Below are 25,191 nucleotides of genomic sequence, written 5' to 3' on the forward strand. Positions count from 1 at the left end.
TGTTCCTAAAGATTTTAATTAATTTTGCTGATGTGTAATAAAGCTGATAGATTATGTGGAACTGTATATATCTATGGGCAGGGTTCACAGAAATTGTCCTTATTTCCTGATAAATATCATCCCAATCGTCCGAACCCATCTGTATACCTTCTCTCTCCCATATTATCCCTGTGATAGACGTACCGTATTCTATTTTTAATGGTTAATGTATTGTATATCACAGATATTTTCTTTTTCTCTACAGTGAGTATTGAAATATTTTTAAAGGGGTAGGAAGTTTTTTAGTTTCCCTAATTTCTCTCAGACATGATCGACAACCATATATTTTACCTAGGGGATTTTTTCTATACGATTAAACTCTTTTAAATGGGTATTATACCATATCAGGGTGTCCTCATTAAACATTCTCCCAGTGGTTTTTAATAATCAACCATATGTTGTACATAAATCTTGCTGTAGCCGAACCTGAGAAGAGTCCCTGTAAATGTATACCTGCGTCCAACACCTGGCAGATCCCATACTTAACAAGATTTGTATCAACAACACACACCATGGACCTATAGAGTGAAGAATTCCACCAGTCCAGAATATTGTTGAACTGTCCTGCCAAAAAAAAAAAGTTTTTATATCTGGAACCGAGAGAGTTGCAAGGAAAGGAGTCTCATTCTGGGTTTTCTTCCTCTCCATATCAATTCACACAGTAATCGCTACAATATCTTAAAAATATTCTTTGTTATATTGACTGGGGTATTCCATAAATAAAAATTTATCATGAGGAGTAAGCACATCTTTATCAAGGAAATTCTACCTGCCATTGACAGGGTTTATTTTTCCAAATAATGATCTTATCTCTAACTCAACTTATTAGGGGTTGTAAATTCAGTTTAATGAATTACGATGATAGACAACCATGATAGACACGTTATCCATTGACAAGTTCACGCTCCCCATCCCTTACACATGTGCTCTGCATAAAACATGATGCCACTGGCTTACACCATGCGATCCAGCACTCCCTGATGCCATACTGCTACCACAGATTGGTCTTTCCTTCTGCTCTCTAACATGAGCCCCCTGCTTCTTCCCTTCTTTGTGCTCATCTTCCATTTACTTCCATTACCATCTGGGATGTCCTCTTCATTCCTACAATTGATCCAACTTTATATATATATTTTTTTTTTTTCTTTACTCCTTCAATCAATCCTGTCTGAATATTTTCCTATTGTATCTCCTACAACTAATTGCTGCAACTTTATAGGGACATTGACAGAGCCAGTACTATATATGCTATATATGTTCCTTCAGGAATCTATTCATGATTAATGATTAGGCCAATATGTTTAAGTCTCATTTTCCATATGCCTCTGTATATTCTAATATGTATGTCTCTAGATTGGTACTCTAAATTTTTATTTTTTTTAGTAGAATCCTTTATACCCCATGAATATACCTTGACGTCTATTCTCATCATGCAATTTATGATTTACCGATTAAATTAAACTTACCTATAGGTCACACCACTGAAGAAGGTCCACTCGGACTGAAATGTTCAGTGATTTATTGTGGAATAAATAAGTCTGAATCATAAAACCATTTGATGTCTTTGTATATGAAAATAAATGATATATTTATTTGCAATATCTCACTGGAGTGCAGCGATCTTCCTTTGCTTGATGCATTGACCACTGGGTTATTTTGCTAGCACCAACGCAAATGTGATTAAGTAGTGCAGACCCCAACTTTGTTTACATACCTCCTATTATTCATAATAATTCATTTTTCATAATATTCATTCACATTTTCAGAGCTTATATCTGATAAGATGTGGGTGAATAAATGTTCTAGACATATATTTCATTCTTCTACACAACTTAGCTCAACCATCCCCCATCTCTTCTCCTTATCATGTGACCCATCGGTGTTTGTGTATGAAAACCACTCCAGTCTATTCTTCCATTTGCTGAGGAACCATATACTTATCCTATCCACAGTTTTTATTTCAGGTATTTACTGCTATATTTGAAGGTTAATGGGTTTTTAGCAATCATAGAACATTTCCTCCCTTTGCTGGGGAGGTGATCCCGTTAACACTACAAGACACAACCGAAAGATCACCCATATTCCTTTGCATAATCATCTCAGGGAAAGATAGGGTAAACTTTTAGCCAGGGAGTGAGAAGTGAGGAGCTGATTCTGGGTGTGCCTCCTAGCATAGCTACAGCTGCTACAGAGCCTCAAAAGCAGTTACCCGCAAGAGAATTTCATTTTTTTTTTGCCCTTATTTTAATAGAAATACATTTTTCTTTAAAGGAATGAGCTCAATTAAACTCTAATATGCAAAAAATAATAATTGACTGGCACCACAGTCTGCATAATCAAGCATGTCTCTTTGATTCTTAGACTGACTGACTTCTCTTGGCACAGGAGAAGATCATTAAACAATTTGAATACCACAGACAAGCGAGGTGTAGTCTTCTAGGGCTTTGTCTTAATTTGAAGCAATAGGAGCCAGGCATTTAAAAAGGTTGTATAGAAATGGAAAATAATGGCTGCTTTCTTTGTAAAAAAACACCACACTTAACCAGTGCACAGATGTAATGATATTTTTGGAGGTAAGAAGCCAATTTTCAAACCCTGGAGATAACCTTAAACCTATCCTTTTCATGCAAATGACAAAAGTGTAGATGATTTCCTTGTGAGGAATGTATGGGCAGGCTTATGATCGCTCCATATACTGAAGGTGCTGGCTGTGAAATATCATTGATACCCGTTCATATTGACATGGATCAGAAATAACTTAGATCCTGGTCATTTAAACCTTTAGAGGCAATGGTCATTAGAGTCCACAGCATCTGGGTGGTTAGTCAGGGGAGTGGGTTACCTCTTTTTTCCAATCAGAGAACTCAGAGGTGACATTATGAGCATCTGATCGGTTGATATGGCTGCCTTGGATTTTGTGAAGGCAGGAGATAAATAAAAAAGAAAAAGTAAACAAGAAAACTGGACCAGAATTTCAGAACTTATGCATCGGAACACAGCCTAAGGCTACTTTCACACTCGCGTTTGGTGTGGATCCGTCATGGATCTGCACAAAAACTTCCGTTCAGATAATACAACCTTCTGCATCTGTTCAGAACGGATCCATTTGTATTATCTTTAACATAGCCAAGACGGATCCATGTTGAACACCATTGAAAGTCAATGGGGGACGGATCAGTTTTCTATTGTGGAGAGAAAACTGATCCATCCCCATTGACTTACATTGTGTGTCAGGACAGATCCCTTTGGCTCAGTTTGTGTCCGTCTCCAAGACTGAATGAAGACTGAACTGAGGCAAACTGCATTTTCTGTTCAGAATGCATTAGGGCAAAACTGATCCGTTTTGGACCGCTTGTGAGAGCGCTAAACAGATCTCACAAACGGAAAGCAAAATCTGCACTGTGAAAGTAGCCTAAGGCAGAAGGTCGTACAATGAACCTCTACACTGACCCATTTATTACAGTCTGAACTTTTCAATAGATTGTCACCTTACTGAGAGCTTATATGTGCCATCTGATACCGATCTATTTTTTTCTTAGACTTTAAACACTTATTGATTCTTCCTCGTATGAATTGTTAGATGATACACAAGATTTTTTTTACTTGCAAAACATTTTCCACATTCTGGACATGGAAATGGCTTCTCTCCTGTGTGAGTTCTCTGATGTACAGCAAGAGTTGATCTTTTACTGAAACACTTCTTACATACTGTACATGAATGTGGCTTCTCTCCTGTGTGAATTTTCTGATGTTCAACAAGATATGATTTCTCAATAAAACACTTCTCACATTCTGAACATGAAAATGGCTTCTGTCCTGTGTGATTTCTCTGATGTATATCAAGATGTGATTTCCGATAAAAACCAATCCCACATTCAGGACATGTAAACGGCTTCTCTCCTGTGTGAATTCTCTTATGTTCAGCAAGAGTTGATCTTTTACTGAAACACTTCTTACATTCTGTACATGAATATGGCTTCTCTCCTGTGTGAGTTCTCTGATGTTCAACAAGAGTTGATTTCTCAGTAAAACACTTCTCACATTCTGAACATGAAAATGGCTTTTCTCCTGTGTGAATTCTCTGATGTACATCAAGATTAAATTTCTGATAAAAACCAATCCCACATTCAGGACATGAAAATGGTCTCTCTCCTGTGTGGGATTTTCGATGTATAGAAAGAGTTGATTTTCGACTAAAACATTTCCCACATTCAGGACATGAAAATGGCCTCTCTCCTGTGTGAATTCTCTTATGTCTATCAAGATTAAATTTCTGATAAAAACCAATCCCACATTCAGGACATGAAAATGGCTTCTCCCCTGTGTGTGTTTTTTGATGTATAGAAAGAGTTGATTTTCGACTAAAACATTTCCCACATTCAGGACATGAAAATGGCCTCTCTCCTGTGTGAATTCTGAGATGTGCTACAAAATTTGATTTCATAGAAAAAGTTTTCTCACATTCTGAACATGAAAATGGCTTCTCTCCTGTGTGGCTTCTGAGATGTTCAACAAGATTAGATTTTTTAGCAAAAGTTTTTTCACATTCTGAACAGCAATTTAGCTTCTCTCCTGTGTGAGTTTTCACATGTTTTGCAAGATAATATTTACTCTTAAAACATTTCCCACATTCTGGACATGGAAATAGATTCTCTCCTGTGTGAATTCTCTGATGTTCAAATAGACATGCTTTCTTAGTAGAAGTTTTCCCACATTCTGAATGTGCAAAAGATCTTTTTTCATTGTGATTTTTCTTGTCCATAGAAAGGTGAAAGTTATTTTTAAAATGTTTCTCATATTCAGAACTTGCCGACATTTCCCCCAGTCTATGTCCAATTCTATTATTGACAAGCTTTGATTGATTATCTTCTACTTTATAAGGAGGTACATTTAGATGTGTATGGAAGCCTGTTATCCTGTGGTTATCTGGAAAAAAAGAAATTTGTAAGATGAGAAGTTCTCTTTTCATATTTGCACATAAAAGTGCAGCTAAGAATATTACGTCAACCATATTTATGTAAAGTAAAATTTGCCAAAGTTTAGCTGTAAAGAAGAAATAGGTAGAATCACAGATGAAAGAAAAAGTTGAACAGTTTTATGTCTTTGTTATGTTGTGCGATATTTTAGAAAATCACATCTGCACATCCGGCAATCCCCCTGTCGTACGTTTGGAGACATAGGCGTACACCACATTGTATATATTATTACTGTTCATCATTTCATACATTTAGTTTAACCTCACAAAGCAGAGACAGACTTACAACATCAAAACCACCGCAAATTATAAATATCTATGTCTTTAAAGGGAGTCTGTCACCAGATTGTGACCTAATAGACCGCTTACATAGCGCTCTAGCATAGCAGTCTATGATTCTAATGGTACCTTCAATGTTTGCTTGTGAAGTTCCCCCAAGGCAAAAACTGACTTATTTAAGGGCTCGCAAGTGCCCAGGGACGGGTTCACCTCGTTGGAGCCCAGGCTGTTATGCCTCTTTTCGCCATATCCCCGCCCCAGCCTCTTCCTCTGCCCGCCCCGCTCTTCCTTTGCATCCTCCTTCTCTGCAGCGAGATCCCGCGCCTGCGATATCCATTGCTTGGCCGGGGCATGCGCACTGCGATGCCCATTGTGGGTGTTTCTGGTCCGCCTCCCCGTCGCTGTTTCTCGCTGTTGGCCGGTCCATGCGTAGTAGCTACTGCGATGCCATGCCCACAATGGGCATCGCAGTGCGCATGCCCCGGCCAAGCAATGGATAGTCTTCAACTGGATCAACACAGCCATGTATTAACAAGGGTGTACCTCCTTAATATACATATCAACAAAAAGAGAACCGGTACTAAATATTACCCAATAAAATTTAATTTTTATTATGACATAAAAACATACAAACATATACATAAATGTAGAGACCGTACAGCGCGCCTCAAGGGGCAGTCCACAGTAATTCCACTGTCAGCAGATATTCAATCACTTCATTCCCTCAATCTCTGTGAGGATATTGTGAGTAAGAGGTCTAGATCAGCATATAAATATCAAAGCTGTATCTAGCCATAAAACCACAGCTACCTCACCTGTAAAGCAAATCTGGCATGGATATATATCGGGTATGCGTGGCATCCATATATTCTGACCTGCAGGTGAGAGCTGCTACACTCCTCTTTTTCCTTATATATTCTGACCTATACCATACAAACAATTCAATACATCTAATGATGCCGTGGTGAATGTATCGGACCGATCCGAGTTTCTTTCTTACCCGATATCCAGTGGCGTGTATGTGGGCTGTCCCTATCTGGCGTACTCCTCGACGTACGTTTCGCTAATGCTTCATCAGGAGGATATGTTTGTATGTTTTTATGTCATAATAAAAATTTAAGCAATGGATAGTGCAGGCGCGGGATCTCGCTGCAGAGAAGGACGCAAAGGAAGAGCAAGGCGGGCAGAGGAAGAGGCTGGGGCGGGGATATGGCGAAAAGAGGCATAACAGCCTGGGCTCCAACGAGGTGAACCCCTCCCTGGGCACTTGTGAGCCCTTGAATAAAAGTCAGTTTTTGCCTTGGAGGAACTTCACAAGCAAACATCAAAAGGTACCATTAGAATCATAGACTGCTATGCTAGAGCGCTATGTAAGCGGTCTATTAGGTCACAACCTGGTGACAGACTCCCTTAAAGTACCATAGACCACAGTTAAGTTTGGTGAGGGGGAAGTGGTAGTGATACAGATATCTAGAAATGTAACATGTTTACATGCAGGGTTGCCAACCAGAATTTTTCTTTTTTCTTTACGACTTATCCAAAAATCACGGACAGCCAACATTTTTATGGACAAGTTGGAAAACCATAATGAATGATAAAGATACAGGTCTATAGCTCAATGTACAGATAAGAATTCATTACCAGTATTTACTGGGAGCTGTAAAATAATAATTACCACCAAAATAATCTTATCGAGAACTACCAGTATAAAAGAAATCATGGACACATCTATTTTTATTTTTTACGAACATGGGACAAAAATTGTCTATTGCTACAGACTGTCCATACATTTCTGGATGGTTGGCAACCCTGTTTACATGGCAGCCAGTCAGATTAACTGGTATCTGACTAACACTTAGACAGCTTGGACAGCAGCAGCTTCATGGCATTAGTTGCTAAAGTTGTGTTAACTCTTCAACAATATCCCTAATGTTTAATGTAAGCTTCACCCAGCAGGTTATTAGTGAAAACGTAATAGTAGAAATAATTTTCTTACACCAAGTTCATAAGCTTTTTTATATTAGACTTTAATTGTAATTTCTCTGCCAAGGCTCTGGCTTCCCAAATGTCTCCATAGTAACAAGTTACCCCCCACTGTATTAAATACAACCTGCCTAAATTACCAGATGCTCTTATTGATACGCAGCAGGGAAGGGATATTTGATACTAGATGCTTTTCCAACAGATTGAACGTATTTTTTATTGATGTTTCTGGAAACCACTCAAAGTCCTCCAGAACAACGCAGGGCCCGATATCCTTCCATACTGGTCAGAGTTACTTATGGCAACTGCTCCCACTTTGGATCTTCTGACCTTTCTCAGTCAAATAAAGGAAACAACAAAGATCCCAGTAGTGAAGCACGATCACTTCATATATTGCACAAAGGCAATTTACTGCACTCACCAAATATAAAAACACAATTCCCTTATTAAACTGTTATTAAAACAGTTTTCTAAGACTAACTCACCCAACCCAGGGTTTCACCTCTGCTTCATCAGTCCCTGATGAAGTGTGGAAAGATATTGGAACCTACATTGTTCTGAAAGACTTTGTGTGGTTACCAGGAACATCGGTGGAAAAGAACGTCCAATCTCTTGAAAAAGAAGCGCAGATCTATCTGTATACACATGACTTTAAGCAGGGATAGACCTACTCAACGACCCTGCAGTGTTTCATACAGTAGATGAGAATAGCAGTTTTTCAATGTGATTTTTAAGTTTATTTAAGGCTAGAGCTGACATAATGTGCCCCAAATACGTGCAACTAGAATTGTTTTAAATGGAGATAAGAATTGGCTACAACAAAGACAGGACAAAAACACAATTCATCCCACAAAAAAACATTTCCTCATAGAGCTTCATCAACTAAAAAAAGTCTTAATGTTATGGCTCTTGGAATATGATAAGAAAGAGGTTTAATAATTGTATCTGCACAGGATATTTTACCAAATTTGTATCAGATTCTAATAATGGCAGGAAAATGAAGGAAATACATGAACTTCCTTTCATTTCTCAGTAATAAAGTAACGTGCAGTCAATATATCTCACTGGAGGAGCATTCAGCTATATATAGTGAAAATAAAACGTGGACATCAATTACAGATTAGCCTCTTCAATTAAGAGGACCTGTCCCCTCTCCTGACATGTCTGTTTAAGTTACTTGCATTCCCCATGTAAAAACAATTCTGGAGCATCTATTCTTATGTTATACAATTTCTTAACTATTCCTACTAGACACTTATGAATGAATTGCTAACAATCTGTAGTAAGGGTACAGATGGGTGTCACTACATCAGTGCGAGTCCCTAAAACAATCTGACTCTATCCAAATAGTGATGCCATTGTTAGACTGTGCAAGGACACAAACCCAAATGGTAACACCCATCTGTACCCTTACTGCAGACTACTAGAAATTCATTTATAAGCTTTTAGTAAGAATAATAAAGGAATGGCAGAACATAGAGTCAGAAGAATAGAAGCTCCAGAATTATTATTACACAGGGAGTGCAAGCAGTTACTGAAACAGACATGTCAGGAGTGGGGACGGGTCCTCATTAAGCCTCTTTCCTACAATTATTGGTGCTTTAGTGTGGTCCAGTGATGGCAGTCAGGATCGGTGGTTGTCCATGTTCCCGGCACAGTTACAGGTATGTACTATCACATGTATGGACACTGCGTGTACAATCACTTACACACTACTGTGCGGACAATCACCAGTCACTGCTGCCATCACTGAACCTCCAGGAAAGAGTTATTCCCATTGTAGGAATTCCCTTCCTCTTACTGGGTCTGATTCTAAGGTTCAGAGCAAGAAATGAAATACAAGAAGAAGTGTAGAAAATGTGATCCAAGTAAATTCCCTTGGTGAATTCCAGCTTTCTGAGCCATGCTTGGGTCTTTTATACCCCTTTGGTGTCTATAGCTATCTGCTCCTCCTCCTCCCCCCAGGAGACGCCCAGTCCCACCTTCATTATCAATGAAACCTTTCATCAGATCTGGCTTCCCTCATTACCATATACAATAGAAGCATAATGGTGCCACCTCCTTATCAACCAGTTTAGCATTTTCTGGCCTCCCGAGATGGTCCTTCATTTACACATTGTATTTGAGGGTAGAGACCTATTGTTCACACTCCTATTTAGCATCTGTAAGAGATTCCTGGGATACTCCGAGACCTTCTGATGTGAGAATCAGTGTAAACAATGAGCATTTTACATCCTGATGAGATACATTCCATCCATACATATAACCACATGACTCTCCCTCTATAAATTTACATACAGGTGAAACTCGAAAAATTAGAATATTGTGCAAAGTTCATTTATTTCAGTAATGCAACTTAAAAAGGTGAAACTAACATATGAGACTCATTACATGCAAAGCGAGATATTTCAAGCCTTTATTTGTTATAATTTGGATGGTTATGGCTTGCAGCTTATGAAACCCCAAAGCCACAATGTTGAGGTACCCTTTGCTCAAAGGGATATAAATTAATTAGCTGACTAGAGTGTGACACTGAGTCTAGAATATTGAACCTTTTCACAAAATTCTAATTTTAAGCCGCATTAATGCAATTCCATTTAATTTGCATTACTGAAATAAATGGACTTTTGCACGATATAAAAAATTTTCAAGTTTTACCTGTATATGAAAGTCTCCATATTATACCTAGTAGAACAGATTATATGACTTTTATTATTCAAAGGTTCTTAGATATCTCACCTAGAGAGTGATTGACTGTATGAGGAATCATTCCTTAATATTTATTTTTATTAAGGATGTCATGACGATATTTCCAGTTGTAAATGATGCAGATTTGATCGGACAGACATTAACTTAATGTCATTTAAAACAGTGTGAATAAACAATGATTGTATTTTTTTTCCTTTTTATGTTTGCAAAAGGTATATTTATATAACAAAGTACAAGAAACATGGACAAACATAATTGGTATCACTCATATGTAATCATCTCATTTTATATCTCACATGCTAAACAGTGGAAAACAGAAATGCCAAAATTTCTGTTTTTATTAATTCCACCCCTGAAAAAATGCAGTAAAAGCAATTTAATAAAAAGAGAATAAAAGTTACAACTCCTCCTGCAAATGGAGCTCCATTGATGCAAAAACAAAATATGTCACGGCATATTTGAATGCAACAAGGGATCTTTTTAAAAAAAAATTTTTTTAATAAACTATATAAATGTATTAGCCCCTAAAAAATTAAAGCCATTGACCCCAAAAAATTATAAAGTAATATATTAAATTTAGTTAAAGTAATATAAGCTATGGAAACTGATGCACTTAATAAATTATCTCTTTGAAATACACAGTTGGAAAAGCAAAAAAAACATGCTGTGTCCTTATATACCAAACTAGGCAGCATCATTTATTTATGAAATCTATCTAATAAATTATAAAAAATAAACCTGTTGCCTTTAGAAAAAATGGAAATAAAAAGTTCCACAAATATTAAAACATTGTCACATTGGAATGAGCAGATGAGGCCGCACCTTGTGTATAGTCTGCCACATTTACAGACACATGCATCACTTCTGCTATGGCAGGTAACAGACGTGTGGCGCAGAGGGGAGGGAAGGAGGGTGCTCCTTCACAAGGGAGAGGGAGGAGTGGTGACCCCTAACTCACCTAGCTCTGGCACCTGGCTGCCCTGACGTCCCTAGACGGGTTGCTCACCCGTACGTCGATCATGTGCCTCGTCCCTGGCTTACCCTGAAAGAAGCCCTAGGTAGTGAGTATGGCGGTGGGAGCACTAGTCCTCACCACTGACACCTAGGGTAACAACATGGAGAGGACAAACAACACAAACACCACATATAATTCCCGAAGGTAGACAACAAACTGTCGAGAACCGATCCGACAGCACTGGTTCCAACTGCTGCAGCAGCTCCAACTCCACCAGAGGTCAGAATAGATAACCTGGAAGGAAGATCTATATCTGGCAGCAAGGGAAGTAGGAATAGAGCTGGGAGTGGCTGACCAAGAACAGCTGAAAGGAAAAAGTACTGATTCCTAGATATGACAAAAAGGATAGCAAACCAAAACAGGAAAACCTGGACCGGAATCCATTCCCACAACTAGGTCATGGAGCGATCCCTTGAAACTGAGCAAGTAACCACCCGCTGCAACCTTCTGACCACAGGCACCACAGGGTCAGCGATAGGTCTTGACACTCTTGTGACAACGTGTGATTGTCCACATAACAATAGTGAGAGATCCTCACCCGGACATTAGCCTCACAATGACTACAACTCCAGTCTTTCAGATGGTGATTTTCTTCTGCATGAGAACAGCACAGGAGTGTTGGGAAAATAGCACAAAAGCCAAATTTGCAAATCATCTCACCTGAGGCCAATTTCTAATGATCTTCTTTGGTCCAGGTGACATGCTCCATGTGATGGCTGCATTTTCTGGCTTCTTTAACGTCTTCTACATATTTTCTTCTCCATTTTCGTAATTCAATTTCTGTGTCTTTTCAGCTAATCAAACTGAAAAGCTCCATGTTTTTAATGTGACCTTGTGAACACCCATACCTACTGCTGAATCTAACAGACTGTTTATATGAAATATTCCACCTGTCCAGTGACAGTGATGCATGAAGCACCCAAAAAGGGAACAGGTGTTTAATAGTCCTTTTCATTTAGATACATTAGGTGCTATGGAGCTTTGGCATGAGTCAAAGTCGAGCAAGCAGGTCTTTTTTTGTTCTTTCTATCTTCCACACTGTCTGCTATGTCCATAACCCCCCCTATTTTTTTAAACAAAAATCAATTTTCCTCATATTCGTTCACATTTTCAGAGATTATATCTGATTAGTGTCACAACCAGACAGCTGAGAAGCTCTGACAGAAGCCTTTCAGAACCTCCTCCTTGAGTTTTCTTTGTTTTGAATTTCAGTCCCTCATCTCGTTAGCCTCTCTCAGCTGTCATGTAGTTGGACTGATTGCATCCCTTTAAATTCCTCCCCATAATGCATTAGTGTGCGGCTTATACAGCTTCCTGGAGCGTGTGTGCATGCTGATCCTATCTTCCAGCCTTCTACAAGATAAGTGCTGTACATTTATTTGTGATTTTCTGTTTGCTGGATCCCAGGTGACCCTGACTCCCTCCGTGTCTAGTGTAGGGAGCCGGTGGTCGTGTCCCCTCACTATTGTAGGGTGTTCAGGTGGTATATAGTCGAGGTACGTGGATATGCGATCATCCACCATTGGGATTTTTGCATAGGCTGAGCAGACAGGGAGAGTGCCAGGTCTGATGCAGGGGTCTCCCTTTTGTTCCTTAGTTTTGGATCCAGTGAGTCATATATTCATTTTGCATGGTCTTGTTTCCTGTACACCTTCCGTGACAATTAGATGTGGGTGAATAAATGTTCTATACACATAATTTATTTAACAACCTAGCAAAACCATCACCCATCTCCTCTCCTTGTCCCTAGACAGTGACTTCATGTGACTCATCAGTATTTGTGTATGAGACCCACTCCAGCCTGTTCTTCCCTTTTCTGAGGAAACATATACTTTTCCTAGCCACAGTCCTTTCATTTCAGTCTTTTACTGCCGTATTTCAAGATTAATAGGTTTCTGACTATAAGACCATGCCAGGCTGTATATATTTTGAGCTGTCATAAAATATTTTCTGCTTTTGTTTTTTTTGCTTTGTTTTCTGCTTTTTAGATAAAAATGTCATAAATTCGCCAGGACATATTTCACTCGCTGGCGATAATCCATAACTATTAAAAAATATAGAGACGCCATTCGGTTGTAATATAATTAAAAAGCTGTCGGACAGTTGATGATTTTATTTAACGGTAATAAATCGCACGGAAATACGCCTTTACATATACGTCGGGCGTGAAAGTCGGCTTTGATAACGCAGGTAATTTCGTAATTATTAATTTATTGAAAATCATATAAAAACTCCTGTCTATTGTTTATTTTAATAATATTTTCATGAACTGAATACACAATTATGTTAATAGTGTTCACCACTGGCTTCGCAAATCAAATTTCAGCTCTGCGATTTCCAGTTTTTACTAGGGAGAAATGTCCGCTGGGTTCTTGATCTGGCGATAAATCAAATGCGAACAAAGTGTAGCCGTTCAAAAATTCTGACCAATCCACAGATAAAGTGTTCCGCAAAATGTGTACGAGCGACATATAGTACAGACCAAAAGTTTGGACACACCTTCTCATTCAAAGAGTTTTCTTTTTGTTTTCATGACTATGAAAATTGTAGATTCACACTGAAGGCATCAAAACTATGAATTAACACATGTGGAATTATATACATAACAAAAAAGTGTGAAACAACTGAAAATATATGTCATATTCTAGGTTCTTCAAAGTAGCCACCTTTTGCTTTGATTACTGCTTTGCACACTCTTGGCATTCTCTTGATGAGCTTCAAGAGGTAGACACCTGAAATGGTCTTCCAACAGTCTTGACGGAGTTCCCAGAGATGCTTAGCACTTGTTGGCCCTTTTGCCTTCACTCTGCGGTCTAGCTCACCCCAGACCATCTCGATTGGGTTCAGGTCCGGTGACTGTGGAGGCCAGGTCATCTGGCACAGCGCCCCATTACTCTCCTTAATGGTCAAATAGCCCTTACACAGCCTGGAGGTGCGTTTGGGGTCATTGTCCTGTTGAAAAATAAATGATGGTCCAACTAAATGCAAACCAGATGGAATAGCATGCCGCTGCAAGATGCTGTGGTAGCCATGCTGGTTCCGTATGCCTTCAATTTTGAATAAATCCCCAACAGTGTCACCAGCAAAGCACCCCCACACCATCACACCTCCTCCTCCATGCTTCACGGTGGGAACCAGGCATGTAGAATCCACCCGTTCAGCTTTTCTGCGTCACACAAAGACACAGTGGTTGGAACCAAAGATCTCAAATTTGGACTCATCAGACCAAAGCACAGATTTCCACTGGTCTAATGTACATTCCTTGTGTTCTTTAGCCCAAACAAGCAGCCTGTCCTTAGCAGTGGTTTCCTAGCAGATATTCTACCATGAAGGCCTGATTCACACAGTCTCCTCTTAACAGTTGTTCTAGAGATGTGTCTGGTGCTAGAACTGTGTGTGGCATTGACCTGATCTCTAATCTGAGCTGCTGTTAACCTGCGATTTCTGAGGCTGGTGACTCGGATGAACTTATCCTCCGCAGCAGAGGTGACTCTTTGTCTTCCTTTCCTGGGGCGGTCCGCATGTGAGCCAGTTTCTTTGTAGCGCTTGATGGTTTTTGTGACTGCACTTGGGGATACTTTCAAAGTTTTCCCAATTTTTCGGACTGATTGACCTTTATTTCTTAAAGTAATGATGGCCACTCGTTTTTCTTTACTTAGAATTTGTATTATGGCAAGAAAAAAGCAGCTAACAGTCTATTCAGTAGGACTATCAGCTGTGTATCCACCTGACTTCTCCACAACGCAACTGATGGTCCCAACCCCATTTATAAGGCAAGAAATCCCACTTATTAAACCTGACAGGGCACACCTGTGAAGTGAAGACCATTTCAGGTGACTACCTCTTGAAGCTCAACAAGAGAATGCCAAGAGTGTGCAAAGCAGTAATCAAAGCAAAAGGTGTCTACTTTGAAGAACCTAGAATATGACATATTTTCAGTTGTTTCACACTTTTTTGTTATGTATATAATTCCACATGTGTTAATTCATAGTTTTGATGCCTTCAGTGTGAATCTACAATTTTCATAGTCCTGAAAATAAAGAAAACTCTTTGAATGAGAAGGGGTGTCCAAACTTTTGGTCTGTACTGTATATTCAAGGCCAAGTCTTCTTAAAAAGTTAGGCTGAAACGGTTTTGTGTGAATCTGCTGTCCGTCCAAATATAAGGCGGCGTAATTCCTATTATAGTGATTGAAACACAAAAGGATTTCTTTGGTAATTCAGGGAAAATTATTTGTTGTCCACAAACGCTAGTATCACTGTTTTCGGGATGTTTCCCAGAAAAAGATTCTCGTGGTTAGATATGAGCGTACCTGCGGGAACACTATACACTTTAAGCGACGCGCGATCGACCGAGTACTTTGCATTAGCTTTTAACAGAGCGCGACTGTGTCCGATTCTCTCAGCAGGCGATACTTGAATTCTTTTGACAAACAGCGACGCGTGCTATATTTGGACTTTAAAATGGGTCGTCTCGGCAGACATAAGTCAGAAGGTGTCTTTGTTTCTGGTCAACTTTATTTTTAGATCTAGGCCGTTCAGTATTAACTTCAGCTGATTAAATATATCGGCATAAATGGGGCCCATTATTTCAATACTTTTAGAGCGAGTCGTATACTGAGCTCTCTTGGTGAAACCGGCATTAAGGCCGTCGAGAGCCCGGTCATCATGATGACCTGCGGTGTCTTTATAGAATAAGCCGACGGTAAATATGGACACTAAAGTTTGTGGGTTATAATTTATTAGGGATTTTATATACGTTCTATACATATAAAGGTGTCCGCTTCTGGAATAGTGATGAGCGACAGGGGCAATATTCGAATTTGCGATATATCACAAATATTTAGGCAAATATTTGTCAAATATTCAGGATTTCATGATTTTCGTGATATTCTTTTCGATTGCGCACGCACTCACTGCTATGCTACATAAGTGATTAAATTCGTTGGCAGAAACTTTCAAGATAATGAGGAAGAACTCTTCACCACGGTAAGTAATTGTACATTTTTAACTTCATGTTTGGATCAGTTTTAAAATGACATTTAATTTTTTCTTGACATTACAAATCTTAGAGGTTTAGAAGCAAATATTAAAATTTATTAGAAAAAATTCCAAAACCCAATTTCAGCACTGGCCATGTTGGTGGAGTACTCGAAACAGCACAACAAGGAACACAGGTCTCGCATGGAGGCCCAGTCATTGGTGGTGCTGTTCTGCAGAGAGACTCACCCGTGCGTGCTGCAGCTGAAATTCCACTATGGCCTGCTGCTGCTCGCACAGTCTGTCCAGCATGTGCAAGGTGGAGTTCCACCTGGTGGGCACGTCACATATGAGACGGTGAGCGGGAAGGCCGAAGTTACGCTGCAGCGTTGACAGGCGAGTAGCAACAGGGCGAGAACGCCGAAAGTGCGCACAGACGGCCCGCACTTTATGCAGCAGCTCTGACATATCGGGGTAATTTAAAAAAAAAATCTCTGCACCACCAAATTCAGCACATGCGCTAGGCAAGGGATGCGCGTCAAACCGGCTAGTCCCAGAGCTGCTACAAAATTTTGCCCATTATCGAACACCACCAGGCCAGGCTTGATGCTCACTGGCACCAACCACTCATCGGTCTGTTGTTCCATGCCCGTCCACAGCTCCTGCGGGGTGTGGGATTTGTCCCCCAAACAGATAAGTTTTTAAACTCCCTTCTGTCGTTTACCCCTGACTGTGCTGAAGTTGGTGGTGAAGGTGTTACGCTGACCGGATGAGGAATCAGAGAAGGAGGAGGAAGCAACAGGAGGCAAACTGAAGCACCCTGCAATCCTCAGTGGTAAAAGGACATGCGCCAAACTACTATCCGCCTCAGGCCCAGCCGCCACTGCATTTACCCAGTGTTCTGTTATGGAGATATAATGGCCCTGACCGTGCTTACTGGTCCACGTATCCGTAGTCAGGTGCACCTTGCCACAGATGGCATTGTGCAGTGCACACCTGATTTTGTCCCCTACTTGGTTGTGCAGGGAAGGGATGGCTCGCCTGGAAAAGTAGTGGCAGCTGGGCATGATGTACTGTGGAACGGCCACCGCCATAAGGCCTTTTAAACTATCAGTCTCCACCAAACAGAATGACAGCATTTCAAAGGCCAGTCATTTAGAAATGCTGGCATTCAGGGCTAGGGATCGCGGGTGGGTAGGGGGGTACTTCCTCTCCAGTGTTTGGGAAATGGAGAGCTGAACGCTTACGTGGGAATTGTGGAGATGCTTGGTGACCCAGGTGTTGGTGTTGCTGACAGATCCTCTGTTTGCGGGGTGGCAGGTGGCACTGTCACTCCAGAGGTGGATGAAGAGGCCAAGACTGCAGCAGAAGAGGAAGCAGGAGGAGCCAAAGACCTTTCTTGGTTTTTGAGGTGTCTACTCCACTGCAGCTCGTGCTTTGCACTTAAATGCCTGGTCATGCAGGTTGTGCTCAGGTTGAGAACGTTTATTCACTTCAGGCTCTGATTGCACAGCGTGCAAACCCCTCGTGTCTTGTCGTCAACACATTGTCTGAAGAACTGCCATGCCAGGGAACTCCTTGGAGCTGGCTTTGGTGTGCTCGGTCCCTTGCTGCAGTGGGCAGTAGCAGGCGTACTGTCTAGGGGACGGTCGCTCCCTCTTCTGCTGTGCTGGTGGCTCTGTGCGACCACCGCCTCTTCCTCCAAACTACATAGGTCACTCGCATGACCTTGATTCCATGTGGGGTCGAGGACCTAATCGTCCTCCACATCATCTTCCATCCAGTCTTCACCCCTGCCCTCCTTGTTGGTCTGCACACTTTCGAAAGCGGTGCACTCAATCTCTTCCACTTCTGGGGCAGTGATAGGTGGATGGCCCTGGGAAACCCTGCTAACAGAGTCATCAAAAAGCAGAAGAGACTGCTGCATGACTTGGGGCTCAGACTGCTTGGCTGATTTGCAAGGGGGTGAGGTGAAAGACTGATTGCCTTGGGCTGCAGGTGCCAACTGTGCTCTTTCAGCAGGAGACTGGGTGGGAGACAATGTGAAGGAACTGGATCCACTGTCAGCAACCCAATCTACAATCGCCTGTACTTGTAGAGCCGCATTAGGCCCGACCAAATACCGCTGCAGGTTCTGTCGCCTACTCGCACCTGAGGAAGGCGTTTCACTTGTGCGTGTAGCTGGCACAGATCGACCACGTCCTCTCCCTGCAACAGGAGCTTCACCAGCAGCTCCACGACCTGGGCCACGTCCCTTATTTGACGCTCTCCTCATATTTAGGATCTTGCCCTAAATGGGTGTTTAATTAATAGCAGAATAGAACGACAGTATGTAAAGGGTGTATCTCACACGGCCTGATCCAGACTAGGCTGCGATTAAAGATTTGTGCCCAAAATGGGTGTTTGTTTAATAACTGAATATGACAGCAGTATATAACTCTGTAATTTCACACGTGCTGATGCTGCAAGGGCTGTAAAATTGTGTATTTTGGCAAAAAAGTGTGTTTTTAAAAACCCAGAAAATTATGGCTGTATTTCTAGCTAAAATTGCACACTGACTAAGGCCTCATGCACACGACCGTTGTTTCATTCCGTGTCCATTATTCCATTTTTCGTGATTTTCTGTGGAGCCATTGACTTTCAATGGGTCCGTTGAAAACTCGGCCAATGCACCGTTTGTCATCCGCGTCCGTGATTTCAGTCCGTTAAAAAAATATAACCTGTCCTATTTTTTTCACGGAAAACGGTTCGCGAACCCATTCAAGTCAATGTGTCCGTGAAAAAACGCGGAGGCACACAAGATTGTCATCGGCGCCCGAGGCCATTTTTTTCCCTATCATTTGCATGGCAAACTTGACTTACACTTTTTTTTACTTTCCTTCATGTCTGGTGATCCTCCAAAAATAAAGGAAGACGCACGGAAAAACAGAAACGGATCATGGAACCCCATTTTGCGGAACGGAACACAACAACGGTCGTGTGCATGAGGCCTAATCTAGATGTTGTATATTGCCCAAAAATTTTTTATTTTATTTTTTTTACTAACAGAATATGAAAGCTGCATATAACGTTTGAATGTCACATGTACAGATGCAGCTAGGGATGTAAAATAGTGTATTTTGCACAAAAAGGGTGTTTTAACAAACCCAGAAAATTATAGCTGTATTTCCAGCTTAAATTGCACAGTGACTAATCCTGCAAATGCACCAGATGTTGTATATTGCCAATAAAGGGTGATTTTTACAACCAGATTATTAGTAAAATATTTCAAGCTTGGATTTGAATGTCACAAAAGCACAGATGCACTGAGCTCGCATAAAATGGCCGCTGCCGTCACCCACCTAACTAACAGACGGATAAAAGTTTTTTTGGGGTCACTGGGCTCAGGGCAGGGTAAAAAGATTGTGCCCTGCACCCACACAACTAATTGTATGTAGTCCGCTGAGTTAGATTTACGTTTTGAACAAAGATTCTTTCCTAATCTCGCCCTAACAGCAGCAGCTGCAGCCTCTCCCTACACTGATCAGAGCAGAGTGATGTGCGGCGCTATGTGACTCCAGCTTATATAGAGGCTGGGTCACATGCTGCACCGGCCAATCACAGCCATGCCATTAGTAGGCACGGCTGTGATGGCTTCTAAGGGCACAGAGTTAAACGCTTGTTGATTGGCTGCTCTGCAGCCTTTCAAAAAGCGCCAAGAAAGCGCCGAAAACCGAACCAAAACTTTTACTGAAATGTTCGGGTCCGGGTTCCAAAAATTTACAGTTCGGGTTCGCTCAACCCTAGTTGCTATGAGTCACTAAGCCAGGTCTACTTTACACCAGTTTTGATAAATCTCCCGCTATGAATTTAATAAAAGACATTATAGGTGTTTTTTTTATCAACACAGTACAGGTAGAGTTGCCACCCGGCCGGTGTTTTAGTGGCCGTGCTAGTAATTTTTTCGAACATTGCCAGTATTTTCCTGTTACTAATGAGGCTTCCATTGCGGAGCGCTCATCAGTACAGCCCTTATCCCCTCCTCCATTTGCTCGCGCTGCTGACGGGAGGACAGGACCTGTGAGACGTCATCACGCTGGAGGCAGGTCCTGTCCTGAGCTTCCAGTCAGCAGCGAGTGTTCACCACAGCGCAAGCAAATGGAGTTTATTTTTTTGCAAAAGCAGAGAAGGGGGCAGTAATGGGGGGCATTATTCTTACTGGGGGCACTAATGGGGGGCATTATTCTTACTGGGGGCACTAATGGGGGGCATTATTCTTACTGGGGGCACTAATGGGGGCATTATTCTTACTGGGAAGCACTAATGGGCCCATTACTCTTTCTGGGGGGCATTAATATTTTTGGGATCCACAGTATGATAGCAACTTAACACACTGTGATAAGTCACAACATTATTTTTTTGCTGGGAGAGGCGGTAACACTGGGTGCAGGTAATCTGTATCTCTCAGTAACAGACCCGCTGTCCGGTCCCCTAACGTCTTATCTCAGTGCACATTAGTGGAGCTCTATGTCCGGGGACTGACCCTTCTCTACTCATCCGGACACCGAACCACCTCCCGTCAGCCCATACATTCTAGCGAACCACCTCCCGTCAGCCCATACATTCTAGGGGGGGGGGATCTGTGGATGACGCACTGGTATGGGGGGGGGGGGGATCTGTGGATGACGCACTGGTATGGGGGGGGGGGATCTGTGGATGACGCACTGGTATGGGGGGGGGGGGGATCTGTGGATGACGCACTGGTATTGGGGGGGGGGGATCTGTGGATGACGCACTGGTATGGGGGGGGGGATCTGTGGATGACGCACTGGTATGGGGGGGGGATCTGTGGATGGACGCACTGGTATGGGGGGGGTCTGTGGATGACGCACTGGTATGGGGGGGGGGATCTGTGGATGACGCACTGGTATAGGGGGGGGGATCTGTGGATGACGCACTGGTATGGGGGGGGGGGATCTGTGGATGACGCACTGGTATGGGGAGGGGGGATCTGTGGATGACGCACTGGTATGGGGGGGGGATCTGTGATGACGCACTGGTATGGGGGGGGGGGATCTGTGGATGACGCACTGGTATGGGGGGGGATCTGTGGATGACGCACTGGTATGGGGGGGGGGATCTGTGGATGACGCACTGGTATGGGGGGGGGGGATCTGTGGATGACGCACTGGTATGGGGGGGGGATCTGTGGATGACGCACTGGTATGGGGGGGGGGGTCTGTGGATGACGCACTGGTATGGGGGGGGGATCTGTGGATGACGCACTGGTATGGGGGGGGGGTCTGTGGATGACGCACTGGTATGGGGGGGGGATCTGTGGATGACGCACTGGTATGGGGGGGGGGATCTGTGGATGACGCACTGGTATGGGGGGGGGATCTGTGGATGACGCACTGGTATGGGGGGGGGATCTGTGGATGACGCACTGGTATGGAGGGGGATCTGTGGATGACGCACTGGTATGGGGGGGGATCTGTGGATGACGCACTGGTATGGGGGGGGGGATCTGTGGATGACGCACTGGTATGGGGGGGGATCTGTGGATGACGCACTGGTATGGGGGGGGGACCTGTGGATGACGCACTGGTATGGGGGGGGGATCTGTGGATGACGCACTGGTATGGGGGGGGGGATCTGTGGATGACGCACTGGTATGGGGGGGGATCTGTGGATGACGCACTGGTATGGGGGGGGATCTGTGGATGACGCACTGGTATGGGGGGGGGATCTGTGGATGACGCACTGGTATGGGGGGGGGATCTGTGGATGACGCACTGGTATGGGGGGGGATCTGTGGATGACGCACTGGTATGGGGGGGGGATCTGTGGATGACGCACTGGTATGGGGGGGGGATCTGTGGATGACGCACTGGTATGGGGGGGGATCTGTGGATGACGCACTGGTATGGGGGGGGATCTGTGGATGACGCACTGGTATGGGGGGGGATCTGTGGATGACGCACTGGTATGGGGGGGGATCTGTGGATGACGCACTGGTATGGGGGGGGATCTGTGGATGACGCACTGGTATGGGGGGGGATCTGTGGATGACGCACTGGTATGGGGGGGGGATCTGTGGATGACGCACTGGTATGGGGGGGGATCTGTGGATGACGCACTGGTATGGGGGGGGATCTGTGGATGACGCACTGGTATGGGGGGGGATCTGTGGATGACGCACTGGTATGGGGGGGGATCTGTGGATGACGCACTGGTATGGGGGGGGATCTGTGGATGACGCACTGGTATGGGGGGGATCTGTGGATGACGCACTGGTATGGGGGGGATCTGTGGATGACGCACTGGTATGGGGGGGATCTGTGGATGACGCACTGGTATGGGGGGGGATCTGTGGATGACGCACTGGTATGGGGGGGGATCTGTGGATGACGCACTGGTATGGGGGGGGATCTGTGGATGACGCACTGGTATGGGGGGGGATCTGTGGATGACGCACTGGTATGGGGGGGGATCTGTGGATGACGCACTGGTATGGGGGGGGATCTGTGGATGACGCACTGGTATGGGGGGATCTGTGGATGACGCACTGGTATGGGGGGGGTCTGTGGATGACGCACTGGTATGGGGGGGGGGATCTGTGGATGACGCACTGGTATGGGGGGGGGGGGATCTGTGGATGACGCACTGGTATGGGGGGGGGGGATCTGTGGATGACACGTATTTCATCCACAGATCCCCATAAGTGTCATCTACAGATCCCCCATCAGATGCATCAGTGTGGAGAGAGGAGGAGGTGGGGACACTCATGGTGGGGCCCGGTGCAGCTGTTAAGTGCATTCAATCCGAATGGGTTCACAATTACTGTACTTACTGTAGTACCTTATGTATAGCATTAAGACGCGCAGACCGGCAGCTCCCTCCTCATGCGCCGCCTGCCTATCTCACTTTATGAATGAACAGGCAGACGGGCAGGCGGCGCATGAGGAGGGAGCTGCCGGTCTGCGCGTCTTAATGCTATACATAAGGTACTACAGTAAGTACAGTAATTGTGAACCCATTCGGATTGAATGCACTTAACAGCTGCGGGGCCCGGTGTATTAGAGTAGAGTCACTGCACCGGGCCCCACCATGAGTGTCCCGCCTCCTCCCTCCACACTGATACTTCGCTGGCCGCGCTGTGGAGCATAGCGGCCAGCGAAGTATCCACAATCCGCTTTATAAGACGCGCGGCCATTTTCCCTACACTTTGGGGGGGGGGGGGGTGCATCTTATAAGGCAAAAAATACAGTAAATAATAAACATATTGCATTGTCTACTGACTACTTACCACCAGGACAATAAGATGAGCTGGTCTCTGGCTGCAGTCTGGCTCTGGGGACTGGTCCTGGAGACAAACACACGGTAGGTAGTAGTTCACCAATGTCGCTGGGGGGGTAGTTGGTGCCTGCCTGGGGACTGCTGGACCCTGACAAAGCGTTCAGCCTCAGCATGAGGGGCGCCGCCGGCCGAACCTATATATTATAAGTAACCAACGTTTTTTGTTTTGTTTTTTAAGCCGCAACGGGCGGGCGCCCCGTGCTAAATGGCGACTGCCTAGTTCGCCTTACTGGTGGCGCCGGCCCTGCTCCTCCCGTTTGCCCATACATTCTAGTAAACCTCCTCCCGTTTGCCCATACATTCTAGTGAACCACCTCCCGTTAGCCCATACATTCTAGTAAACCTCCTCCCGTTAGCCCATACATTCTAGTGAACCACCTCCCGTTAGCCCATACATTCTAGTAAACCACCTCCCGTTAGCCCATACATTCTAGTGAACCACCTCCCGTTTGCCCATACATTCTAGTAAAGCACCTCCTTCAGGACATGCGCAGTAGTACAGCAGGCTCGCGCTGTCCGGCAGATACCACCTGGTGACGCAGGGACCCGATCCCCCCTCAGATTCCTTCCTGTTAGGACTTTCCTGTAAGTACTGAGGTGATACAGAAGTGTCTCTCATCTGACAGACGGTTGGAGTCGCTCGCAGTCTGTGTGACCGTTATGTGGCCCCTCATATGCTGCGGGGGAGGGGGACACACTAGTGCGCTGACGGCTGGGGAACGTGTGATGTAGCCGGGAGACAGGGAGTCAGTGGTATATATATATACACAGACCTGCTCACAGCGGCCTCCCACAGACTTCAGACCCCCATAGACATATGAAGGGGGATCAGTCATTGCCTTATTACTATTTCTAATAGGACACTGAGCGGCAGGGACCGGATCCCCTCTCAGGACATGCGCAGTAGTACAGCAGGCTCGCGCTGTCCGGCAGATACCACCTGGTGACGCAGGGACCCGATCCCCCCTCAGATTCCTTCCTGTTAGGACTTTCCTGTAAGTACTGAGGTGATACAGAAGTGTCTCTCATCCGACAGACGGTTGTTTCTTGTACATTTATGTACCTTAGACTTAGGCTACTCTCACACTGGCGTTCGGTGCCTCACCTGACGGATCCGCACCGATGACGCACACGCTTGTATCCGCTCAGAACGGATCTGTTTGCATTATTCATTCAAAATTAAGTCTAAGTCAAAACAGATCCGTCCTGACTTACATTGAAAGTCAACGGGGGACGGATCCGTTTTCGATTGCACCATATTGTGTCAGTGAAAACTGATCCGTGCCCATTGACTTACATTGTCAGCATGCTGCGTTTTCGTGTTCGCCTCAAAAGCGGAACGGAGACCAATCGCAGCCAAACGGATCCTTATCCATTCAGAATGCATTGGGGCTGAACTGATCCGTTTCGGACCGCTTGTGTGAGCCCTGAAACGGATCTCAGAAACGCCAGTGTGAAAGTAGCCTAATTACATGACCCACTGGTGTACGCCCATAGCGGCGGACCAGGCAGTTGTTATGGGGACCAGGCTGATCAGCCCCACACAAAAAAAATCCATCTCTATAAAAATATAAATAAAAAAGTTGGATTGTCTCACCCTCCAAATAGTATGGAATTGGCGCTCCCCCTAAAAGATACCCCCAGTCTTCTAAGGTGTATAAATTGACTGATTAGGAGGGGCACACCTGCATCTAAAAGTCACATGGAGCTGCAGCCAATACGGTTTGGTGCGCAGGGTTTAGTGTGCAGGGTTTGGCGCGCAATGTCTCTGCTGATAATGAGTAGGTAAATAGTATGACTGGTAGTTTACGAATATGTATACAGTCTCGTTCTCTTGGTTGGTTATCTTCACAGCATATACCGGATAGTGTGCT

General features: G+C 43.9%; 1 protein-coding gene across 1 annotated transcript; it reads right to left on the minus strand.

The window, feature by feature from the left end:
• Window positions 1–3,155: 3,155 nt before the first annotated feature.
• LOC122932720 (gastrula zinc finger protein XlCGF26.1-like) lies at window positions 3,156–23,629 on the minus strand. The gene is made up of 2 exons (XM_044287301.1): window positions 23,268–23,629; window positions 3,156–4,965 (listed from the first exon to the last, which is right to left on the minus strand). The coding sequence occupies exons 1-2, from the start codon at window positions 23,428–23,430 to the stop codon at window positions 3,590–3,592; spliced, it is 1,539 nt and encodes a 512-aa protein (XP_044143236.1). The 5' UTR covers window positions 23,431–23,629; the 3' UTR covers window positions 3,156–3,589.
• Between the last annotated feature and the right edge of the window lie 1,562 nt (window positions 23,630–25,191).

Source organism: Bufo gargarizans, chromosome 3 (genome assembly GCF_014858855.1).
Source record: "Bufo gargarizans isolate SCDJY-AF-19 chromosome 3, ASM1485885v1, whole genome shotgun sequence".
Classification (NCBI taxonomy): Eukaryota; Metazoa; Chordata; class Amphibia; order Anura; family Bufonidae; genus Bufo; species Bufo gargarizans.